The sequence below is a fragment of the Podospora pseudoanserina genome, chromosome 5, assembly GCF_035222485.1.
Source record: "Podospora pseudoanserina strain CBS 124.78 chromosome 5, whole genome shotgun sequence".
Lineage (NCBI taxonomy): Eukaryota > Fungi > Ascomycota > Sordariomycetes > Sordariales > Podosporaceae > Podospora > Podospora pseudoanserina.
Window position 1 is genome coordinate 4,273,868 of NC_085924.1, and position 17,644 is coordinate 4,291,511.

At 43.1% G+C, this 17,644-nt stretch overlaps 4 protein-coding genes across 4 annotated transcripts; 3 read left to right on the top strand and 1 right to left on the bottom strand.

The window, feature by feature from the left end:
* Positions 1–117: 117 nt before the first annotated feature.
* QC764_511370 (uncharacterized protein) lies at positions 118–2,268 on the top strand (the record flags this gene model as incomplete). Its single annotated transcript, XM_062948356.1, has 1 exon — positions 118–2,268. One exon carries the CDS (start codon positions 118–120, stop codon positions 2,266–2,268), a length of 2,151 nt encoding a protein of 716 aa, XP_062799734.1.
* A 95-nt stretch (positions 2,269–2,363) lies between these two features.
* On the bottom strand, positions 2,364–3,689 carry QC764_511368 (uncharacterized protein). Its single transcript, XM_062948355.1, has 2 exons — positions 2,841–3,689; positions 2,364–2,785 (listed from the first exon to the last, which is right to left on the bottom strand). Exons 1-2 carry the CDS (start codon positions 3,655–3,657, stop codon positions 2,619–2,621), a joined length of 984 nt encoding a protein of 327 aa, XP_062799735.1. The 5' UTR covers positions 3,658–3,689; the 3' UTR covers positions 2,364–2,618.
* A 471-nt stretch (positions 3,690–4,160) lies between these two features.
* On the top strand, positions 4,161–5,974 carry QC764_511365 (uncharacterized protein; the record flags this gene model as incomplete). Its single annotated transcript, XM_062948354.1, has 2 exons — positions 4,161–5,201; positions 5,260–5,974. The coding sequence occupies exons 1-2, from the start codon at positions 4,327–4,329 to the stop codon at positions 5,972–5,974; spliced, it is 1,590 nt and encodes a 529-aa protein (XP_062799736.1). The 5' UTR covers positions 4,161–4,326.
* Positions 5,975–6,245: 271 nt separating this feature from the next.
* Positions 6,246–7,730, top strand: QC764_511360 (uncharacterized protein; the record flags this gene model as incomplete). Its single annotated transcript, XM_062948353.1, has 1 exon — positions 6,246–7,730. The coding sequence occupies one exon, from the start codon at positions 6,246–6,248 to the stop codon at positions 7,728–7,730; it is 1,485 nt and encodes a 494-aa protein (XP_062799737.1).
* Between the last annotated feature and the right edge of the window lie 9,914 nt (positions 7,731–17,644).

The following is a 17,644-nucleotide window of genomic DNA, read 5'->3' on the forward strand; positions in this document are numbered from 1 at the left end:
GTTTTTCGTTGGGTACAAAATCTGAGGATTGCCTTTTCTTTGAGTTTGGTATCCACTGATGCTTGTGTGTGACTGGGACATTTCGGAAGACTATTCTTCTTCTTGGGTTGATGAACAATGGCGGATTCAGATGTTCCCATTGCGCTTCGGCGCACGCCGAGGAGGACGGCGGCGAGTGTTCGGTTTCAGGCTTCGTCAAAAACTCCAACAAAGGGGCAAACTTCATCACGAACAGCCCCACCAAAAACATCAGATTCGGCAGTTGCAACGACGCCGAGGAGGCAGACAACAAGAAAACGCGTGAGATTTTCGGATCCGGGACCGATTATTGGGACTGGAGCAACACAAGTGGAAGATGAGGTGTCGACGTCTTGGACGGGCCTGACACCCATGATATCCCGGACTCGTCTGGCCACAGGCACCCCTAAGCGCCGACACTCTTCAGCACCAGTCTACTCAACCGCAAATACCAGTTTTGAAAGCGAAGAAATCACCTTCCTTCCCCTCCGCCAAGTTCTCGATGGCCGGGTTAAACGCCGCATTAGACGGAATGGGCTCAGCGAGGAGATGAACACCATTTTCGCCGAACGAAAGACCAAGGCAAAGCAGACAAAAGAGGAGATGAACCGTCTGAGGCAGGAATTAAAGGAAAAGGACGAGGCGATCATGAGATTACAGGAGGAAACGGTGATGGTGGACTCAGACCGGGTATGGGAGCTGGAAAGGAAGGTATCACGGTTAAGGAGGCAGTTGAGCCAGATGTCAGGGGCAACATCATCACCCTCTAGGCCGTCAACAGCAGCAAGCAGCAGCCCCCCACAGCAAGACTGGACAGACGCCGCTCGTGATCCCTTCTCAAAGGATGCCTACTCTATGGATCTGGGCATGGACGACGACCTCCCAGACAACGACACAGACGAGGAGATATTTGGCGATTCCACCATGGCCGAACTAGCATGCAGCACGCCCACCCGAAAGCCAAACGCCACAGTCCACCACACCTCTGCCTCCTTCCGGTCGTCATTCCCCACCCCGCCATCAACCAGCCCAGCTCGACAATTCAACACCACCGACGACCCCTTAACCCCCTGCTCGTCCAAGCCCCGCACCACCACCACCACCACAACAACAACAACAGCCACCTCAATAGCAATCCAAACCTCCCTCCCCGACCCCGCCATCCCCCATCTCCAAACCAAACTATCAACCCTCCAACGCGACCTCGACATCTTCAAAAACCAGTTAACCTCGCACCTCTCCCTCCCAACCGGCACCGCCCCCTCGGACATATTATCCTCCCTCTCCCAAACCCTCACGTCCCTATCCGACAAGACCCACGCGTTGACAACCCTGAACAAATCCCTCTCCTCCCTCGGGTTTGCCCCCTCTAGCACTCCAAACCCAGACGCGCTGGATATAATAACCGGCATATCCTCCACCTTGCGCTCTTGCCGCCTAGAACTGGAGTACTTATCCCCCGGGGAACTAACCTTCCCCTTGTCTGGTTCGGGGGGACAAGTTCTCAAGATGATGGTGCAAAAACTGCAGGAGCTGGGCAAGAGGAGTAAAGACGCGGGGGAAGTGATTGAGGAGTTGAGGGAGCGGGAAAGGGGGTTGAAGGAGGAGTTGAGTGCCAGGGTTGACTTCACCGATCACTTACAGGAGAGGTTGGCGAAGGAGCAAAACGACAAAAAAGAGTTGGAGGCCAAGGTGGAGGAGTTGAGGGAGGCGGTGGATAAATACACCAACGGCATTTCCAAGCTGGAAACCCTCATCAGCGATCTGGAGGAGAGGTTGGAACGGGAGAGTATTGAGCAGCAGCTTCACATCACGGCGCTGGAGCGGGGGTATAAAGACCAGTTGGCGGAGGTGAAGACGAGGTATGAGGAGGAATTAAACGGGAGGGAGGAGGCTATTCTGGGATGGCGGGCCGAGATTGAACGGGTGAGGGGGGAGTTGAGAGAGACGGGGGAGTTGGTAGGGAGGTTGAAGGATGAGGTGGCGAGGATAGGTGGGGAGAATGATGCGCTCAAGGTGGAGAATGCGGTTATTGCTCAAAAGTATGAGGCTGAGAAGAAAAGGGGGAAGAGAATTGTCGGGGAGTTGGGACGGGTGCTGGCTTTGGCTCGTGGGGAGGAGAGTGAAGATGAGGAAGTTGTGCCGTCGGCTGGTATGGAAAAGGGGACGAAAAAGAGGAGGTATGACGGTCGGATGGTGTTCACGAAGGAGGCTGAAGCCGAAGAAGTTGAAGCCGTTGGGGTTGTGTGACGTCTTGGGTATTGTATTTCTCCTGCATTTATTGGTTGTTGGTGATCAGGGTCTAATCACGTAACATTGTCTCATTTGTATGCTATGACGGGGCCTCCCGCTTTGGCGTTGATGCTATCAATTCTGTGGAATATCTATCTGTTCTGTTACACCCACTGTTCTCCTCATGGACGGACCGACCATCTTCTGTCGCTGGGTTGTCCTCCTGGATTATCTTATTTTGCCAGGAAGGATTCTGTAACTTCATCATTTGTGTCATCCACCTGTACTTCGCTGTAGGCCCACACCATATCGGGCAAGAGTGGCAAAATGTAGGACAATTGAGGGTGTTTGTGCCATCCTTTGGGTTTTCAGACCCTGGTTTGACCATGTAACCTCCATTGCAACTTCACCACCGGTACCAGCGCCTCCGGGCTCACATCATCACAAAGCCTGATCCAGTTCTCCCTTCTTTGTTGAAACATGACGGGTGGAGGCGTGGCAGGAGGCGGATGCACAACGCCAACAGATCCGTTACCTAGCCAGTGTATAAGTCAACAACCCATTCATAGCAGAATCCTGGCTTGACGAACCGGCTTGGCTTGCCAAAGCCCTCCTCGTTTCCTGATCAAACCATGTTGAACTGGTTTGTGCCATTGACGAAACCCTCTCACGCCACTCATTCACAGAGTCAACCACCAGACACCCAACTTCCACGCCATCATCCGACCGGTTGGCAAAGCTGAGGGATAGTGCTCGCCATATCGCGTGACCACGCTGCAGCCGGGAGGTGCCCAGGAACTTATCCAGGCGGGAATAGGCAATATCCCCTGGCTCGGCGAAAGGCCCCCAGAGCCCAGTCGACAGGGTCTCATCCCGGGTCAGGTGCAAGTCACTCTCCATGACGACCACCTGCAAGCATCGGGTCTGGGCGGCTTCTTTGAGCTGTCTCCAAAGCTCATGGGGCGTGCGGTCATCAGGGCAGCCCTCCCATATTTTCCAGTCAGAGAGGAGGCGGTGATGGAAACTTATAGTGATGCCCGAGGAGAAGAGCCATTCGAGTAAAGCTATGGCATCTAAAGATAAGGCGTTGTCTTCGTAGGAATCAGGTGGCTGGATGTAGAGGGTATCGGTGCTGTGATTGAGCCACTGAATGGGGTTGAAAGCGTGGCTGAGGGCGGGTTCGATGGGTTTTCGATGGAAAGCGGCTTCATGCAAGGCGTCGTAGCACACTGCGGCGATGGGTTGGGTGATATCGCGGAGAGGCCACAGGTTGACATATGTCCACCAATGGTCCCTCCTGTAGCCAATCGATATAGTGCGCTGTCGAAAACAGTACCTCCAGATTTGGCAGCGTATCTCGGCAGGAAACTGCTGAAACTGGGGGAAAGTGGTGGTGTTGGAGGTCATCCCGACGTTTGGAGATGCAGGGAGGAATTGTCTCCCCACCAGGCAGCAAACCCGCCAGACAACATTGGATATTTAACCTCAAAGTTCAGGCTGACGAATCGGGAAGACCAATGCCCCGCCTGCTGAGCCCCCATCGTGGAGCTACCCCAACCCTAAGCCAAGCCGACCGTATTTTTGCTCAAGCCAAGCCCTAGGGTTTTCTTTTGAGGCTTTTTCAAGCACTAAAAAAGTGGTGATACCTGGGTTTTTGGTGGTGAGGGTGCTTCCCGAACCTAGCTTAGGGGGTCCCCGGCTAACCCGGCTATCTAGGGCACCTGGGTGGGTGAGGGTTCTGGCCCGACACTGATGAGTACTGGGTAGATATTTATACTAAAAATGCCGGCGCTGGAACAGCTACTGGAAGGCTTATAAACTAGTTAAATCAGATGAGCCGGGATAGCTTCAAGCTAAGCCGAAGGTCCCCTCCTCCGAATTTTGTTGAGGGAGAAGGCATGGAAACAAAGTCGATGACCAGTTTATATCCACCTCGACTGCTGCCACCCAAAGGCTGTGTGCAAACTCTCCCCTTCGAAAACTCTGATATTAGCTTTTGGGTTTGGTGCAATAAGCAGGGCCACTGTTGAAGCGTATCTTGTGGTTTTTTCTTTCTTTGACTCAAATCAAATTACTATGAAAACCCCTCTACCAGCGGATTGCTCCTGGTTTTCTGCTTTCTCTTCCTCCCACAGTTGGTATTTTGCTCTCGCCCTCTGTTTGTTCGCCGACATGAGAAGCACTACCACAACAACTTCTATCAGCGACAACTGGTCAGACATTGATGCTGACAGCGATGATAGCTATTCCATGGTTGAAGCCCCCTCCGACTCGGGCTTCAACTATGGTGCTGGCACCGGCCTGGCACCGGCAACCACGACAGTACCTACACCAACCAACCTACCTGCCCAAGGCCCTTTCAGCGGCTCTCACCTCACTGCCGGCCCTGGCACCGGCCCTGATACCGAAGAGATATCGACAGTCCCGGACGCAGAAGAGGCTGATGATGCTCAGTTTCTCTCCGAGACAGTGACGGGCGACACCATCGAAGCCTCCTCAGAGGCACATGGGGGGGACGCTTCGGCATCTGAGTCCGAGGAGGAGGAGGAGGAGGCTCGGGCGCAGCTTCTGTCGTACCCTTTCCACGGGGACAAGGCAAGAGGTATATCTTCACAACTTCTGGACTGCAGGCAGGCCATGTTACAAATTAGGGACCACCCGGCCGTGCACAGCAGGGTTCATGGTGTAATCTTGGGTGCCTTGAACCACGTCCTTGAGTCTACGTGCGGCCCTGGACCGCACTTGAACAAATTCATTGCGGGATCGCATGACTACCATGCGTTCCTGGTTCATGACACCTCGGGATATTCGATTGAACACAGCCCATGTTTGCACGAACCAATCGTGGCCGCATGCCTGGAATTGAGAAACAAGTTGGATGGACCAGATGGTCCTCAGGACATCGTTGGGGCAGTTGGATCGCTGGGTGATTTGTTGATGACATGGACAAAGTAAGCACATCGTCTTGCCGGGTCTGTGGCACACATCGCATCTTACTGACTCTTTCAGAAAATTGTCGCACGTTAGCGAAGCACCGTTTCGGAGCGTCTACCTCTGGGCCACTTTGATGGACCTGCGACCCGCCATCTACACCACGGCCAAGCACCTTCTGGCCATCCGTGAGACCATCAACACAAGCTTGGCGAGAATGGAAGGCGGCGCCCCCGAGATCTGCTTGAATGGTATGCGCAACATCAATTATTTCTGTGCCTTTGGCATCTCGTCCTGCGATCGTCTCCTCGGGGCGATCGCCAGGCGACTAATGCCGGGTAAGCATTTGTGGCGGTCGGGAGGGCAGTCGAGAGGGCTGAGGAGGAGCATGAGCGAGAAGGAAGCAGTTGAATTCAGCCAGTACTACGCTGGTCTGGACATTACAAAACTGGCCCATTTTCGGACCGATATCAAGCTTCTCGAGACCAAGCTTGATCGTTCAACCAGGTACACGGCTGCTGGGGCAGAGTGGCGAGACGTTGTGTGCAATGACCAGGTGGGAGAAGACAACTGGACACGGCCAGCAAGCCTCTGGCTGGCTCTCTTCCAGGAGAACACCTGGGCACGGCAAGCAAGTCCCTGGCTGGCTCTCTCCCAGGAGAGAGAGAAGAAGGCATGGCGGAGCTTCTACCTGAACTTGGCTGCGACGGTGAATCTGGGAGAGCTTACTAGGGCCTTCAGTGCGATTCCAGGGCTGACCAGCTACCTGGAAGCATACCGACGTAGTGTCTGAGTTTGAAATTGGAATGGAGATTAAGGTAGTGCAGGTAGTTTTACAATAGGAGAAAAAAAACAAGAGAAAGCACTGGCTGCGAGTTTGAAACACCGTGCGCTTGGGTACACACTCACACAGTGTGGCACTGCACTGTGGTGAAATTAAAAATCACGGATTGGTCGGGCACCTCTCTGTCATCATTGCGGGCAACTACCTTACCTACTGCTGGCCATCACATCACGCCTGGGAAGATCCGGGACAGGCCGCATGAGACAAAGACCTGGACAGCATGGGCGGCTTTAAAAGACTTCAGCCTATCATTCTGGATGGTTTCTCCCACGACATTCAGCTCGGCCAGCCTTTCGACACGTCATGGGGCGCTGCCTGGTTGACAAGCGTCTACACCGACATAGACCACGACCTGTTCCGAAACATGGACCCAATAGCCTTTCGCAGGATAAGATATGGGAACAATGTTGCTGTTCTCTTTGGCGCGTTGGTGGAATGCGCTGAGTTCTACGAGCTTCCCTCGTTCTGGCATGTCATCTCTCAAGGCTTCAGCGCCAACGCAGACGCAGTGAAGTCGATAGTAACAGTCTTCGTCGCTGCCCGCAAGGCTGTCAAGGACAGATACCCAACCAGTGCCTCATCCCAAACAGCAAGGTCGGCCGACGAGTGGATCGACATTTTGGATCACCGAGGACGGAACACTTCGCTTTTCCAGTTTGCGCCTAGCAAGGAAGCAGACCTTCGAGCACGCGCTGCTGCCTTTTTCAAGTCCCAGCAAAAGCAATGGCTGAATGCAGCTTGGGTCCCTCTGAAGGACCGGCCTATTTCAACACAGTCCCAGCTCTCGAGCAGGAGCTCAAGGAACAACCGACCAGCTTCGCCTGGCAACCAATCTGCCTATCAAGCTGGCAGCACTAGTCGGTCTAACCCACGCAAGCGGTCTGCCTCACCGCCACCTGAACGCAGCCCAAAACAAGCCAGGATGACGTCGACTTCAGCCACCAACCATCCAATTCCAGTCGAAGCCCAGACCAAAGTCCCTCTTCCAGAGTCGACAAACACGCCACAGGCATCCCAGCACCTGGTAGGCATCAAACTACCCACCGCTCCAGGCGGAGAACCCTCGCCGAGATCCTCCTGGCTGCTCAAAGCCGGCAGCCACATCCCCAGCAGACCCTCATCAATCGCAGACCTTGTCCCGCTCTCAGACTCGTCCGAACACGAAGGGGTGGTCAAACTCCGCAATCGGATTTCCATCCTAGAGGCAGAGCTCGCCAACGCCAAAGCCGAACCCCCACCCCCCTCAAAACCTAATGACTTTGACCCCCAAGAGTTGAAGAGCACGCTTTCGACTATCACGAATGCGGTTTCGACACTGATGGAATCATCTCATTACATTGTGGACGGGTTGCAGAGTCTGCAGAATGATATTCTTTCCCGGCCGCAGCCACAAGCACAGCAGCTTTTGACGCCTGATCCGCCGGCGTTTGAGGCGAAACTGGATGCGCAGCATGATTTGCTGCTTGCGCTGACGAAGCAGATGGCGGCGGGGAAGGAGGAGCCGGAGACGGTGGAGGAGGCGCTCGGGTTGGTGGAGAGGGATGTTAGGGGGCATCGGGAGAGGTTGTTGAGGTTGTATCACAAGATGGATATGGATGGGGGGGAGGAAGGGGGGAAGGTTGATTGGGTTGCCGGAATATTGGCGGGGATGGAGGATTTGGAACGGAGGATAGGTGAGGGGGTACCAAGGGGGGGTGGTGGTTGAGTAAGAGAAAAGGAACGTGAGATGAGTTTATGGAGGAAATGGGCGCGGCAAAATATAGTTACCTAGGTATTTTTATGCTTAGCTGGTGGGAAATGGCGTCGGGCGATCTTGTATGGTCAATGTTTCAGGAGGTGAATGGCGATTATTTGGGCATGATATATGTGTTATGGTATGGTGTGAATTGACAAAATGCTACACAGGCACAGGAATAAAATTACCATGGCCATGCAGGCCCAGAATATAACCACCAGGAAGCAACCAGAATGGTGGCCCCACATATCCCCAGGCACAGTATATTCTGTATCAACACCGGAATCTGGACATAATTCGCCACGTGACTTCTCGCCGCTTTATCCAAACTAAATCAGGCGGAGCTCAAGACCGGCTCATCTTCGGCTCTGATCTGCTCACCCAGCTCAGGGTTTGCTCAGGGTCTGCTCACCTTTCTCAGGGGCTACTTAGGGTATGCTCACCCTGCTCAGGAATTGCTCAGAGTTTGCTCATCCTGCTCAGGGATTGCTCAGGGATCATCCTGTACAGTGATTGCTTAGGGTATGATCACCCTATTTACTACGTGACGTTGGTAGATTAGGTGCTCGAAAGTTTTCTCTCAAAAACCTTGAATTTGTGCCTATCAGCTTGACCTCCTCCTTGCTCAACATTAAACATATGCTAGCTCATCCACTACCTTAACTTAAATGTCTCTGGCAACATACAGATTGTATGCTATGCTTAACGTCTTACCTGTACACTGCCTAAGGAGAAGAATCTCGTTAACTGCTGGAGCGGCTTTCGGAGTCGTTCCAATCTGGATATTGAGGGTTATGACCAGTGGCCTTTGCTGGAGCCAAAAACAACTTCTTGATGTAGCTAGTATGCGGAGCCAGTCTGCAAAATAAAAACTATATATTCGTCTATTTTTAGGCTCTCGAGCACGTAAGATTTTAAGCTAGACATCCTAAACTTTCTGTAATTTAAGCCGCTGGCTAGAGCCGTTTTTGGAGTCGTTCGACCCTACAGGTATTAAGATGATAAGGGGCTTTTGTAAGCGCCAGAAGCAGCTCCTTAATATAGCTAGCGCGGAGCTAGTCTATAAACTAAAAAATATATTTGATCCTTCTTCGAGAACGTATATTCCTGCTTTATAAAGAGCAAAGTAGTGGACGTTGCGGGCTACGGCTAGGGGCTAGTATATATTCCTATCACTAAACCGACTAGGTTTTAGACTGTTAGGAACCGGGGGGCCGACAATTTAGTATATATAAATTTTAGCGCTAGACCTAAGTGCGGGTATAGGACCTTTAAAAGTAATTAAAATATTTTCCGCTTACGTATTTACTTACCTATTTATAGGAGATATTAGCCGGGGTCCCGAACTTAACCTAGCAAGTAATCTCTATTAGTCCCCTAGAACTATATATTATATACTTATAATACTAATATAAAAAAGGTTAGAGGAGGCTATGTCTACCCTATTTATAAATAGTTAGCGTTTCTTTTTAAATCTCCTTTTTTTTTTATATTCCTCCTACTCTTTACATTTCCCCTCTCCGTTCTTATTCAAGAACTTAGAGGAACTTTTTATATCTTTCTAACCTATCTATTTATATACTATAAACTTCCTAAATAATCGTTTAAAATATACGTAAGTAGTAACGAATCTAGTAAAGGTAGCCGAGCTAAGAAAAAAGTAAAGTCCGACTAAAGTAATTAGAATCGAGGAGGGAGAAAGGGGATAGATCCGAACGATTTAATTAAAGTAGCGTTATAGGATAGGCTTATTAAGGATAAATCTAAAATTAACGGTGACCCAGTCCGAAAAACGTTTAGTAATACTACTGAACCGCGGTATAACGAAATAATAAAGATTTAGGAAGCGTATATTAAGAAGATTACTCTATTAAATTTAATAGAGTATTAATATAAGTTAGGTATGCGGCAATATTCAGAATATTAAACCCGTTTAATATAAGGATAATAAAGTATTTTACCGAAACCGTTATACGTTTAACTAAATAGCGGTTAAATAAGTCTCTGGAGAAGCCAATAGTTAAATCCATACGAGTTAAAATGCAAAGATTTATATCGCAGTAGCAAAGAGCAATTAATATAACCATTCCCGAAATCGTCCGGGAAAGCATATGCTATATAAATATAAATAAATAGCTCGTTTTTCTATTTACGCTAATCTAATATAATAAAGTATATCCAAGATATGCTCAGATATAAAATTCATCTATCGGTAAAGGAAAAAGTACCGAAATACTTAACGATAGAGAATTACATAGCTATGGAAAAGCACCTCTAGTTAATTAACTACTATAATTATATTTTTCCCAGTCAAGGGAAATGTATTGCCGCTTTTAGACTTAAGTAGAGTGTGTAGTTAGGAGCAGCACTGCCTCTTCTACTCTACCCCACTATCAATTTCAGTTTGGAAAAAATGTGTTTAATTTCGAAATGTCTAAATTAACCAGCTTAAGTTCGAATACCGAATTTGCAAGTCGAAGTAAAAGCCTGGTTAAATCGTCATATAAACCAACATACTGCTTATTTTAACTACAGTTCCGTTTTATCTTTACATACCTACCTAAGCTCCTTTATCGCATTTAATTAACAAATTAGCACGGCGTTATACCTTCCCAGTTCCTTAGCATCAGCTACCGCTCTCGCAAGCTTAATTACTGCAGTTAAATTATTATGGGAGCTATTTTATATAATAAAGAAAAATACAAGCAGCGTATACTAAAAGGTTAACGTATATTATAAGCGAGTCGCGCATATAAGCGAGTCGCGCACTGTTATAACCCTAGTACAGGACGGTTGTGGGGCCGCAGGAATAGGGGCCAATTAGGAGAACGTATAAGGGAGCCAATTACAGTGAAGGACGAGTGATTAGTGTGATTAGGGCACTAAATAAACTAAGCAAAGTGATCAGTGTGATCAGAGCACTAAGCAGACTAAGTAAAGTGATTAGTATAATTAGGGCACTAAGCAGGCTAAATAGAGGGGATTGGTAGCCTCGGGAGACTAATTACGGCTTAGTATAAAGACTATATATATGGAGGAACTAGTTAGTATAGATAGATAGTTCCGTAATATATAATATAAATTATAATCGTTAATATTTAAACTATTATAATAAAGATAAGCTATTATTATATACTATTTAGTTATACCGAACTAGGATTATTTAGAAGTGCTTTTAACTAATATCCCTTTTAGAGGTTCTAAATAAAAGTTCGTTATATATTATATATTTATTTTAATTTTATTACGGATAAGTTAAAAGCGTTTTTTTACTACTATAGCCGGACTTAAAAACGTTTAGATGGGAGGCATTCCGCCTAGCTTAGGCGCCGAAGGACCTTCCACTAGATCTATACCTTTTACCGTAAAGTAGGTCTTTAAGCGTCTTAAAGAACTCGAGGATAAGGCTTAATAAACCTAAAAGTAAGTTTTTATTATCTCGATTACGTTTAAGTTAACTATTAAGTTCCCGGTACCGGAGCGCTATAAAGGAGAAAAGGTAAAGTTTATAGGGTTTTTAATTTAATTTAAAACTTATTTTTGTTAGTATCTAAATTAATTTACTAACGAAAAATCGAAAGTAATTTTCGCGGTTATTAAACTTCAGGATAGGGCTTTCGTATAGTTCGAACCTATCTTTAACGACTATTATAAGTAGGAGCCGGAGAATTAAAAGAAGATTATTATGGAATACTTCGAGAGCTACCGTACCTTTAAAGTTAAGTTTAAGAAAGTATTTAAAGAATATAATAAAGTAAAGCGCGTATAAGGGAGGCTTTTAAATTTATATTAAACGCGTTTAATAATAAACCATGTGGTTTAATTAAAAATCGATAATTTATATAATACTATTAACGATAGAAGAGTAATATAATTTTTTTATTATAGCTTTAAGGATAAAGTAAAGGATAAATTATATAAAGAGTCGAGGCCTAATATTATTAATAAGTATATTGCTATAGCTATACGGATCGATAATTAGTAATTTAAGTATCGTACGGGAAAAAAAAGCTATAGTAAGGTATTTATAGTAATAACTATAAAGGATATTTGAATAATAATTATTTTAATATTAATTACTTCGGTACTATATACTCGAGACCGATAAACGTCGACGTTATATAGTAATAAAAGCCGTAAGACCGGGGCTAGGGTAAAAATAACTTTAAGTATTTTAATTACGGTAAAGTAAGATATTTTAAAAAAGTTATAAAGTATTTAAACGGCTCGGATAGAAAAAGAAGATTATATTAATTATTATATCGAAGGGACCGAGGGTTATAAAAATAATAGTTATCGGGTACTAGTAAAGTAAAGCGGTAAGCTCTGAGTAAAACTTTAATTAATACGCCGGATAAAACGATATAGAGTTTTAGGAAGTAAAGGAAATATTAAAAAGGCTAAAGGTAAAATACGAGGAAAGAGATTTTTAGATATAGGTATTATAGAATTAGTTAGTATAGATCGCTACGGAAGTTATTATAAAGGTCGCTAAAAGCGATAGTCTCGTGTAAAAACTTATTAGGTAAACAAAATTAAAAAGGTAATGTAGTATGTATAAAATTATTATTTTATAAAATATATTATAGCTTATAAAACTTTTATATAAAAGTTAAAAAAAGTATTAAAAAAGTAAAAAAGTCGTTAGTATCGAGATCGCGAAGTTACTAAAAGATATACTAATATTTATATAGTATATACCTTATAAAGGAAATACGGTATAGCTTTATCTTATATATTTAAAGTATTAAAAAAGTATTTTAATTTTAATATATTATATATAAATATATAAAGTATTATTAAAGTAAATTATTATATAGCTACTAACTAGTACGTAAAGTAAATAAAGAAAGTAAGCTATAGTTAATTAAAATAACTATAGCCTAATAGGAAAAAGCTTAATAGAAGGACCTAAACGATTATATTTTATAAAGGGTTGAGGACCCAGTTAAACTAAAAAATAGCCTTTAAATTATATAGATTATATTAAAGTATATAAGGTATTATATTAAATATATAGACGGTTAAAATATAAATAATAATATACGGTTATAAAAAAAAGTAATACTAAGATAGTACTTAAACCTAAACTACGTTATATATTTATAGGAAAAAGTTAAGTAATATTATTAAACTAAAACGCTTAAAATTAAATAAAAGAATTATTATCGAGCGTAAATGCGAAAAAATATTAAAGACGGAAAATAGGAGAAAGCTAAATAGGTATAGTTAAAAAACTTTATATTATTAAATAACCTAGAGTAAGAAAACGCTTTTAAATAATATAATTGCTTAAGAAACGATTTATAGCTTTTCGCGGGAGCCGTTAACCTTTAACGGACTACGAACGGTATTTTCGAAGGTATTAGCGTAAAGCGAAGGTATAAAATAACGGTCCGGCGTTCGTTAGTAAAGTTATTATTATATAAAAAGAAAGTAAGAAAGATAAACGCTTTTAGGTTACTACGTATTAAAAAGATTTTTAAGTAGTAATATTAATAGATAATAGTATAAAGACGAACTTAATTTCGCTATAGTTTGTATATTAGGCCCGTATATAATAGAAAAAAAAAAGAAATAAATCGTTATATAAAAACTATTTTCTATATAAAAAGTCTATAGAAAAACATTACCCCTAAATATTATTGTCGAAGGAAAAATAATATTAATTATATTTAATAGTATAAAAATAGGACCTTTAAAGGATATAATTTTAAAGTAATTATAATATAAAAACTATAATTTAAATATCGATTAAAAGGACGGTATACGATTAAAAGAACTTTAAAAATATTTAATTAACTATAAGAAATTAGGAGTAGGTATAGAGTAAAGTATAAAATAAGTATCTTCCACGGTACTATTATAAAGAGCTTAAAAAGTAATAGTATACTCTATTGATATAAATAATAAAATCGAAAAAGTAAGGTTAATGGCGTTAATAGAAATATCGGAAATTAATAAATATATTTACTATAATAATATAAAGAAAAGTAAAAAAAAGGCGGTACTAGTAAAATATCGAAGATACCTAGCTTTTATAGCTAAGTATTTAGAGGGACTTTTAGAGCGAGGACCGTAGGACTATAAAATTAAATTAAAAGAAGGAGCTAAATTACAGTTATTTAAGGTTTATTATACTAACGATAAGTAAAGTAAAAAGCTATAGAAATATTTAAATAAAAATTTAAAAAGAAATATATTAAAGAGTTTATATTATTAGTAAAATACTTTATATTTTTCGTACCGAAAAAGGATAATAGCTTACGACTATATATAAACTACCGTTAACTAAATAATAAAACGGTAAAAAATAATTACTTACTACTATTAATATTTAAGTTATAAAGTTAACTAATAAAGGTATAATACTTTACATATTTAAATATATTTATCGGGTATACCTATATACAGATTAAAGAAAAAATTAAATAAAAAATAGCGTTTTATATACCTTGTTAAAATACAGCTTTTGTTTGTGGATTTTACAGTGTATCTGAGCCCTGTATATTACAGGGCCTCAGAGGCAATACGATGGCTTAAATCAGCAGTGTTTAGGGACTGCGGTTACCGGAGCGGAGGCTCGGCCTCCGGAAGCAATCCGAGGTCCGGGAAGGCCGAGAGCTAAGGCCGGTGCCCTGCAGTGGTCAAACGGTAGCGGCAACGTGGCCTGCAGCAGTCAAACGGTAGCGGCAACGTGGCTTGTAACGTGGCCCCTAACCTTATATTTTGGTTAGCGCATTTAGCGGGCATTTGGGCCCGAGAAACGCGCGTTCAGGCCCGGGAACGGAGCCACCTTCGGGGAGCAAAAAAAAGGCCGATAGCCTATAAGACCTCTGCTTCACACCCTATCCACTGTGGTAATTTTTAGTCTATAAGGTTCAATCAATATACTGGTTCACCACACTCATCAGTGCCTCACAAGCCTATGTTACAGTGACTCTCTTCTATATATTACAGAGCGCCGCCCCTGTGATCCTTCTTCCTCAGTGCCACGGCAACTGTCGAATGCTGCAGTCAAAGTCTTCTTCGCTCTCAATGTACTGCGCCGATAGCTGTTTGAGCCTATATTTACAGGCCTCAATAGCACCTACTTCAACAGGTATTATAAAGCTAAATCTAGTTTTATAGAGTTTTGGTTTTAATATAGTAGGTAGGTAACTAATAAAAAGGATTAGGAAAATTATTATTAAAATTATATTAATAATAATATTATAACTTTTTAATGCGACTTAATAATATTCCGTTATACTACTATATATACCGGATATTATCTCTATTATCTTGGGAGTAAAGGCTTATTAATAGATAAATAAATAAAGTAATTTTTTGATCGAAATAATTAATAATAATACATTTAAAAAAAAATATAATACGATTTATATTTAAAACTTTAATATCGAAAATCTTATTCAATACCTATAGTTTCTATATAATATAAAAGTTTAATTGGTATTAGAATTCTAGTATTATATATATGACGTTTATAGGAATAGTAAACCTCGTACCGGAATCGTGCTAGGCTAAAGCCAGGTTAATAGGATTAAAGTTTCTATTACTTTATAAAAAAAACGGCTACGCCCCTAATTAAAAAAAGTTTAGGTATGCGAATAACTAGATAAAAAAACGGACCGTTAAACGTCGTTTTTCCCGACTAATTAATTATGAGTTTATTAATATTTTAGAAGCTAAATTTAGCTAATTTAACGTAACCGAGACGCTAACCGTGTTTAGTATATACTCTCTACATTACAGTACCTAATATAGTAGCGTCTCGGATAATAATTATCCCAGTTTAAATACCCCGCTCTCGTCCTTACCTAATAGTTTACGTTCGCCTATCGGTAGCGACGATTTAGTTAACCCAAATATACGGACGGAGGGCGACCTAACGTCTATCGGCAGCTCTATTGCGCGCACTTCTACGAAGATAACTACCGCAGAATCCGCTATAGGGCAATAGTCTAATAAGGGCTGTAAGATTATCGATGCTATATTATAAAGGTCTCGAAAACTACTGCCTAGCGATATAATGTAATTTAATAATAAGGAGCTAACGATTGTTAATACTAACGTTTATAAAGTAAAGAAGTTAATTGTAAAAAGTAAGATCGGGAAGAGGGTATAGGATAAAGTAAAGTAAGTAAGATACCTAGAGAGTAATAATAGTTGGGTTAAAAACAAGAATATTGGTCTCAGAGCTATTACCTAATTTAGATCCGAACCCGTCTAGAAACTATTCGAGTTTAAGAAGCTAATCACACAACAAAAGGCTAAAGGGTACATCGAGTATAAAGCCAAGTGGCAAGGGCAGCCGACTACTAAAAAAATCTAGATGGAAAAGGGCGACCTTAGCCGGAAGCTTGTCGACGCTTTCGATGCTGTGCTAGCCGAGGCCTAGAACTAAGCTTCAGGATAGACGTTTTGTCTGGTATATAAGAAATTAGGTTGTAAATAATAATCCTTCGAGGCCTATATATAAGTAATATAGAGCGCAGGCAACGTTCGTAGATTTAGGGCCGGGTGACGTATCGGCGTATACTGGATCGTGAGGTCGCCTTTTTGTACCGGCTCCCGGACCTTCTCGCAGACGTTACCAATCTTCGTAGCTACCTCGCCATCCCACGATCGTGAGACTCAGTTGAGAGACGATTTAGCTTATTTAGCGGGGACGCCGAAGCCGTAACAACTTCGAAGCTATAGCTTTAGCTTGCGCTTTTCTATCTCTGCTCTCCTATCCTAGCGCTATACTCCCAAAACTCATTCGGTTTCTCCTTAAAACCCCCAATCTACAGATAGGCATGTTAGCCAGATTCGATTACTAGATAACTATCTTGTGGCTATGCAGCCTATACCTCGTAGCGATAAGCTATAAAGAAAAGAATTATATATAGTAAAAGAAAATATCGTAAAAGTTCGTCAAACGTAGTAAAAAAGCTAATATATATATAATCTTTATAAAATACGCTCCCGAACTAAAAAATAACCCTAGATCCGTAATACCTTAGTAAACCCCTCTATAAAACTAAATAAAATAGATTAGGAATACTCGGCACCCTTTACAATAAGGCTTTTTATTGTGCTAGACCGCGCAGTGGAGCGACGAGCGGCAGTTCTTCTTCAAGTTATTAATTTAGCACCGGTATAGCAGCATTATTTACTTTTAATCTGCGTTAGATCAGAGTAGGATAAACTAAAATAATTGGCCAATCCATTTTTAGGCTTAACGATGGCTTTCAACTGGCTATGCATGGATCGCTAAAGCATACTACTAACCTCTCGTGGAGAGCGCTTGGAACCCTATCTATGTTTAAAGGCTTGCATAGCATAGACAGAATGTGCGGTAAAGAGAAATATAAGTAATACTAGGGGCTGGGAGTCCAATATAGCAGGCAGCTGCTTGCATGTGCTGTCGAAGTTGCGCGCAGCGGTATGCGTGCTTAAGCTCGAGAGTCCAACTGGTGCCGCTGACGATTTAGAGACTAGCGTTTCCTCTGGCAGATAGGGTGGCCTGGTCCTCTGCTGAAGCCGGGCCACGAGTCCATCTACCTAATTTTTGGAAAGGTTTTGTCCAACACTTCGCGGGGTGGAATTCCTAGAGGTAACGTTTTGGTGTAGGATGGTGGATAGATGCTCTTATGAATAAGGTAGTTAAGTTCGTCGGAGACGTTTTGCCTGTCACTTAAAGTCACATCGCCCCCGTCTCATCTATGTTCAGGAGCTCCACCGTCAAAAACCTTGTGCGAGAGCTTCGAAAATCCTGCTCGAGAGCCCTAACTGCGGCTGAAGAACCTCGATCCGCGTCGGCCAATCTTCTATTTTTGGGCTTGGCGATGGCTTCCAAAAGAGCAATAATTTAATGGCCTGGTGAATAACCCTTGCTA